Source organism: Pipistrellus kuhlii, unplaced genomic scaffold (genome assembly GCF_014108245.1).
Source record: "Pipistrellus kuhlii isolate mPipKuh1 unplaced genomic scaffold, mPipKuh1.p scaffold_m20_p_5, whole genome shotgun sequence".
NCBI classification, from domain to species: domain Eukaryota; kingdom Metazoa; phylum Chordata; class Mammalia; order Chiroptera; family Vespertilionidae; genus Pipistrellus; species Pipistrellus kuhlii.
This window is the reverse complement of record NW_023425551.1, coordinates 30,441,108-30,447,943: the sequence shown is the minus strand read 5'-3', so window position 1 is coordinate 30,447,943 and position 6,836 is coordinate 30,441,108. Positions and strand designations below refer to the sequence as shown.

The 6,836-nt window shown below is 35.4% G+C and overlaps 1 protein-coding gene across 7 annotated transcripts in view; it reads right to left on the bottom strand.

The window, feature by feature from the left end:
* Positions 1–223: 223 nt before the first annotated feature.
* The window catches only part of WASF1 (WASP family member 1), a 29,988-nt gene continuing 23,375 nt past the window's right edge, over positions 224–6,836 (bottom strand). For 5 of the 7 annotated variants that reach the window (XM_045573390.1, XM_045573389.1, XM_036414571.2 and 2 more), the window contains 4 exons: positions 5,803–5,975; positions 3,784–3,963; positions 1,958–2,586; positions 224–1,081 (listed from right to left, as the gene is read on the bottom strand). In XM_045573390.1, the coding sequence (XP_045429346.1) occupies positions 924–1,081; positions 1,958–2,586; positions 3,784–3,963; positions 5,803–5,975 (1,140 nt within the window). In that variant the 3' untranslated portion in view covers positions 224–923. The remainder of the gene's footprint in view (positions 1,082–1,957; positions 2,587–3,783; positions 3,964–5,802; positions 5,976–6,836) is intronic. The other 2 variants (XM_036414574.2, XM_036414576.2) reach the window with 1 other exon arrangement.

Sequence of the window (6,836 nt, the reverse complement as noted above, 5' to 3'; positions counted from 1 at the left end):
TCAAGTCTGTAATCCAGCGTGTGCCCTGACTGGGGATCAAACCCTCAACTTTTAATGTATGGGATGACACTCCAAACAACTGAGCCAACCCGGGGGGGAGGGGTGGTGGTGGCCCACAATAAGTGGATTTTTAAATCTTTGTTGCTATCTATGCATTAAGAGCCTACTTTATATTACTTGATAAACTTTCAGAAATAATTTTATTCAAAGAGAAACACCCATGAACCTTTAAAATGAACCATTTATTAAATCATTCTTAACAGTTATGTAAGTTACATGTATGTTTATGTCAGAGTATTTCACATGGAAATCTTTAAACTCTTATAGGCAAGCAAAATCATACCACACAATATATAAGTGGGAAGGGGTACTGCTAAACATTCAAATAAAGCAAGTATTTAAAAACAATAAAACAATAATTAAAGAAATTCAAGCATTCCTTTAAGAGAATTCAATACTACAAGCTAAATGTACTTTCTGAGTGTATTCACATAATCAAGTCAGTGTTTCTTCTTTTAAAACATCAAAAAATGGAATAAGGCTCATTAATAGATACAGCTGCCCTCAAGATTTCAATCTCAGTTGCTTTCTTTAAATTAAAATTCACAAAGTGCACAATTAAGATATATAAAAAAACTGATTCTGCTACTCTAAACAACAGCTGTCCATGCTTAATACTTAGTGGTTTATTTGACCAAATTGTGTCTTTTTAGGGAAAAATTAAAAAAAAAAATAAGCCACTGTAAAACACTTAGTTGAAATGTATGCTAATATTTTTCTTAGAAATCAAAAATTATGGAGGAAAAGGGTTATTTATCTTAAGGGAAAAAAGCAAAACACTGGAATGATCAAACATTTCCAAAGAACAAGCACCACAAAGGACATTTGCATTCAGTTTTGTAATATTTATCAATGCATTTTCCTTACTCCAACCAATCCACTTCATCGAATTCCGAATCGTCTTCCGAATCACTGTATTCCACAGCAATGCGGCGGGACAGGATGGTGGCAACGTCGTTTTCAATGCGTTCATGTTTAGCTTCCTGTTCACGCTGCTCTTCTACTTTTCGCAGCTGAATACCTGATATAGCAAATCCAAACCATTCATTGTAAACCAAAATACTAGGTATTATCAACCTTTATGGAATAAAATCAAATGCACATGAGAAATACTAATAGGAAAATAAAAAGCAATGTCTATTAAAAAGATCTTGAAGGAATCATATTTAGAAAGACATTAGTTTTTCCATTATGTTATCTGTAGTAGGTGGAACTTACCAGACACCCCGCTGAATATCTACAATGTATTAATAAACCATTATAATATTATGTGCCTCCCTGCTCACCAAACCCTAAAAAGTTAACAGATGATACTTTTCTTCTGTTATCTCTAGAATTTAAAACAAAACAAAAAAACAAAACACTGTTGATATTTTCTGAGGCTTTATTCTCCCTGGTACTTGAGGAAAAGGGACTCTTATTCATTCTATTCTGTAAGCTTCTGGCATATCGTATGTGCTTAGGAAATTAATAAATGTCATGTCTTTTTTGTTACTAAAGGAGGAAACTTAATCCTTTAATGGCATCTGGTAGAGCAAGTGTCACTGACAGCCTTAATGCTGAAGAAAATAGTTTTTTTAAGGAGTTAATATTCATATTAAAAATAGTGAAAATGGTTTTAACTAATTTTCTTTAATGTTTAAGTCTGATACTTTTAATTTCTAATTTATTCAATAAACATTATGAGAATCCCTTCTAAGTATGAAAATAGTTAAATGTGATATATTTTCTGGAAAATGATTTAAAATTGAACAAAGCTTTAGTTTCTAAAGACAATTTGTGCAAAAACATGATTATTTAAAATTTTGTAACTAAGAAAAACACTATTGTTCAAATATTTAGAAAGTTTCTAGTGCTACAATCAACAGCAATGCTTTAATGGCCCTGAGAAAATTACCTTTGCGTATTGCTTCCAGAAGGACACTCCTGGCATCACTGATTACAGGTAGGGTTGATGGATGACGCTTTGGCTCAGAAGCAGGTACAACTTGTGATGGAGGAGATGGAGGCATTAATGGAACATGGGGACCTGGGGCAGCAGATGGAGTTGGATGTAGCCCAGAGGGAGGATGAGCAAGAGCTGCAACTGTGACAGGTGATGACGGTCGAATGCCAGGTGGAGGCAGGGGAGGCGGTGGCGGGGGTGGCGGCAGCCCCTGGACTTCGCCTTGTGGGAGCGGATGAACTGGCACAGTCTCACATACTGCGGCAGCTCTAGCTACCGGTGGAGAGGGCTGCACTAGAGGAGGTGCAATCGGCGGAGGAGCTGGGTGAAGAACTCCAGGGGCAATCTGAAGAGGAGCTGGAGGTGGTGGTACTGCTGGAGCTTGCAAAGTAGTGGCTGGAGGTGGAGGTGGGGGAGGTACTGGTGGGGGAGGAGTTGAAGTCATTGAAGCTCTTAATGAAGAAGTTGACAAGGCAGATGGCAGAGGTGGTGGAGGAGGTGGGGGGGTGGGGCTCACAAACACAGGTGTCCTGCCTGTAGCTGGTGACTGAGGGCGATTTTCTATCAAACCTGTAGCAGAACTGAAATGATAAAGAGATCCTAGCAAGTTATTAAAAGAGAAAAAACTAACCACACAACATATAAATGACGATCAGTAATTATACCAAGGCAGATGTTATGTATTAACATGTTCCTATAGGAATTACAAAATTTTCAGCAGTATTAAGATGAAAGAACTAAAAGTGGACCAACAAGAACATTAATACATGGGACTTTGGTTTGTAAAATTCTAAGTGATCTCATCCTCTAATGCAACTTTCATATCCACTCAAGCATTTTACGCTTACAATTTTACACTGTGATATGAGCCTTTGTAATGACTCAACATTTATTATATTACAGTATTTGTAGCAATACCTGTGACCAGTAAAATGCTACATTTATATTGAAGCTATTAAGGCTCATCATAAGTTATTTCAGTTAAATCAGTGACAACTAATTACAAACCACAAAAGGAAATGTATGGCCCTCTTACTTCCTGAGGATAAAATATCACATGAGTCAGTAACACAAGGTTGATTTTATTTTTAACTGAAAATCATAAAGCTAATCTCTCTCTTTAAAAATTTATAATTTGAACAATGGATAAAATTAAACTTCAAAATAGTTTTACTGAAAATACTATGAGCAACTGCCTATTCTATCTCAAAATCTGAGAATATTTCCCATAGTATCAAATTAACATTTATAATCAACACCTTTGGTTCCTTTTTTAGTCCCTTAACACATTATAAAAATTTTTATTTGTGTTAATACAATAAGTTCTCCCTTATCATTGTTGATAGGTTCAATGACTTTAAATGAAACAACATATAACAAAACCAATTTTACCATAAGCTAATTGATATAAACAAGAGTTAAGTTCCTATAGCATCTAATCAACGTTAGGCATGTTAATAAAAAGATGACCCACTATACTGCACATCAAGGGCCCACTATACTGCACATCATGTGTTTAATAACAAAGCTATAATAAAATGAAATGCATTTTAAACTTTACATTCTCACTAGTTATATTTTCCCAAGACAATGCGTCAGTTCTTATCAGAGGCTGGAAAGTCACTTCCCAAAAGTCCAACCTGCCCCTCTCCGTTTTTGTAAATCAAGTTTTGTTGAAACACATACATATTCATTTAATTATGTATATAGTCCATGACTTCTTTCATGCAACAATGGCAGTGTTTAGCAGCTGTGACACAAACATATGCCCAACATACCTGATACAGGTGGGTATGGGTTTTGCATCTCCTGCTCCATGCATTGGTGGAGGTGGAGGTGGTTCATGTGGTCTTACTAGGACCCTTTCCTCAGCTCTAGTTAGAAGCTCACTCATCTGACTAAATGGCAAGGCAGCAAGTGAGTAAGATCCATCCATATGATCCACGTATGTTTGAGGTCTAAAAAAAATTATATATATAAATATATCTCAGTATATTTTTCTTGAATTATTGGTAGAGTACAGTATTCTACATAAAATAAAATTTATCCTTTGAATGCCAATATTTTAACCACCTTTAAGAACCTTCTTCCAGAAATTCATTACATTCATCCTGCTTTTAAAACAAAAAATGCTGCTCACAATGCATTTTTTCCTTGCTGATTCAGGTTCATTATGATGACCTCCAGTTATTTTATTATTTTTATAATATCACACTAACTCAATTCAGAAGGATAAAAAGAATTACATATATAAACTGATAAACAAAAAAATAATCTGTAGCAAACTGCATTCAAAGCTATCTGCCACAACTTCACTTTTTTCTTTACAATAAGATGCCAATGACAAAAAATTAGAATATTAAAATTGGAATTTTTCACTCTAGCCAGTTTGGTTCAATGGATAGAGTGTCGGCCTGCAGACTAAAGGGTCCGGGGTTCGATTCCGGTCAAGGGCACATGTCCAGGTTGCGGGCTCGATCCCCAGTAGGGGCGTACAGGAGGCAGCTGATCAATGATTCTCATCACTGATGTTTCTATCTCTTTCTTTCTCTCCCTTCCTCTCTGAAAGCAATAAAAAAAATTTAAAAAACTAATTAAAGAAATAAAAACTGGAATTTCCTACCACCAGGATATTTTGTTGCTCTCTTAAAGCTAAATGACTTCCAGATGTCTTGTATTCAAGGAGAAAGGTCTCCTTGACCCCAACTCCAGATATGATTAACTACATCATTTTTGTCTTTTTGATGTTTTCAAAGGTGCTAGGGTACTCAGCAAATAGTACGCTGAGTAACACAGAAACTTGTGTCTTAAAATCAGATTTAAGCAAAATTTATTATAGATACCCAGAGCACGTGAAGACATACATATTTACTGACTCTAGAGCACACGGGGGACAGTTGGATTTAAAAAATAAGCACAAAGCAAGTTAGGATAATTGTATTTACACTACTAGGTCAGCTAAATACTTTAATTACTTAACAGCAGTAGAAATAAATGTTTGCCTATAGGTTAATTTTTAAAAATCTAAATTCTTTCAATGACTTTTAGTAAAGTGTCTTATATGTATATTACTCCTAAAATAGGCCAAAATATTTATTATGGCCCAATAAACTTCAAAAGAAAATTCAAAAGAAAACTTTAAGCTCTTTTGCATTAAAAAAATCAATAACTATATGTAGTAATAATAATAGTTATAATCAATCAACTATACAAAAATAAATTTCTTCACAGAAAGATGTTAGTACGTTGGTTAGGGTAGGGTGTTACTTATATAGTAACCACAGAGAAAGGAAAAGTACCTATTCCATATTTTTACAAAAGGGAGTGATTTTGTTGTAAAATCCTGATATATCTGAGTGAGAAATATGCATAGAAAGGATGTCAGGAAAAAAAAAAAAGGATCAAAATATAACCTTTCTCAATTCCTATTTTATATATAGTGAGGCAATAATAGTTCAAAAACTATTCCAGACTCCATTTCTCTATTATAATATTCTAGCAGAGTCTGCCTAAAAAACTAAGAGGAAGTTAAGACTTCATACAAAAGTTAAAACAACCCTGAAGATCATCTACTCAACCACCTTTTTCAAAAATGACCAAAGCCCCAGTATGAAAACAATCTGCCAAGATCAGACTTCAGTAGGCTCACAGTGCTCAGGGTTTCAAAACCATCCCTATACTTACAACAGGGTCTTGGAGTTCAACAGTTCAGGATCTAATACTTAAAGATATTAGAAATAAAGCCAGTATCATATCATTAATTTTGTTAGAAGAAAAAAAAAAAAAAAAAAGGAAACCTTGTTTCAAAATGAGAGGCTGGGCCATTAGCAACTTCAATATGCTTGTGTAAGAGATTAGCATCATCTTCAGCCAGCTCTGGACCTTGGGCCAGCTTCTGCCATTCTCTCCGCCTGTCATGAGGTGCTCTTGGCACTTTTTCTGGTTCATGAGGACGATCTAGATTTTTCTGCTGTAACAGATGTATTGAAACAAAGCCAAATGCTAAGTGCTAAGGTTTAAAAAGGGGTTATAACAATCAAAATAAATCCTAACATCAATACTACAAAAGACAATGTCATCATAATATAGTAAAGGTAACACAGAGACAGTTCAGTTGTACATTCAGAGTTAAATTTTAGCTAGTTTGCTTGTGATCCAGTTTCTCCTCATGTTTCTTTAACCTCTAATTGGAATTGATGTATCAGATAAAAACAGTATGCCTAAGTAATAAAATTTGAGGTCAGAAAGTCCTTTCAGATGAAAAATTATTCACCAACTCTACTACCACATCTATTAGTTTTTGCTACAATGAGTGAAATTTCTACCATTAATGGCATTGTCTACTTCTAACCCAAACCTGAAAATTTACTAAGGTTATGTTACCTGGGAAGTAACCAATTAGTTACCCAATACATTAGAAAAAATCCAATTATCCAATTAATCTATTATAACTTTCACTCAATGGAAAACAGGGTATTTGAAAAATAAAACAAGAAGTGAATTAAATTGTGGGAAAAAGGAAAGGTCTAGACCACATGTGTCAAACACAAGGCCCGCGGGCCAAATCCGTCCCGCCAGGCCTTGCAATGTGGCCTGCACCGCGCTGTCATCACTGCACTCCGCTGCGTTTCCATCACAATGACAGTTTATGACTGTTCAGTAAACCATTCGGCCCGCGATTTAGGCTGGATTTTAGATTTTGGCCCCTTCTCTGATTGAGTTCGACACCCCTAGTCTAGACTCTAGAGTAGGTACAACGAAGTCAGATGCCCAAAGGGGCAAGCAGATAACATACATAAATGGAGAGTAGGGTATAAGATGGAGAAGGCAG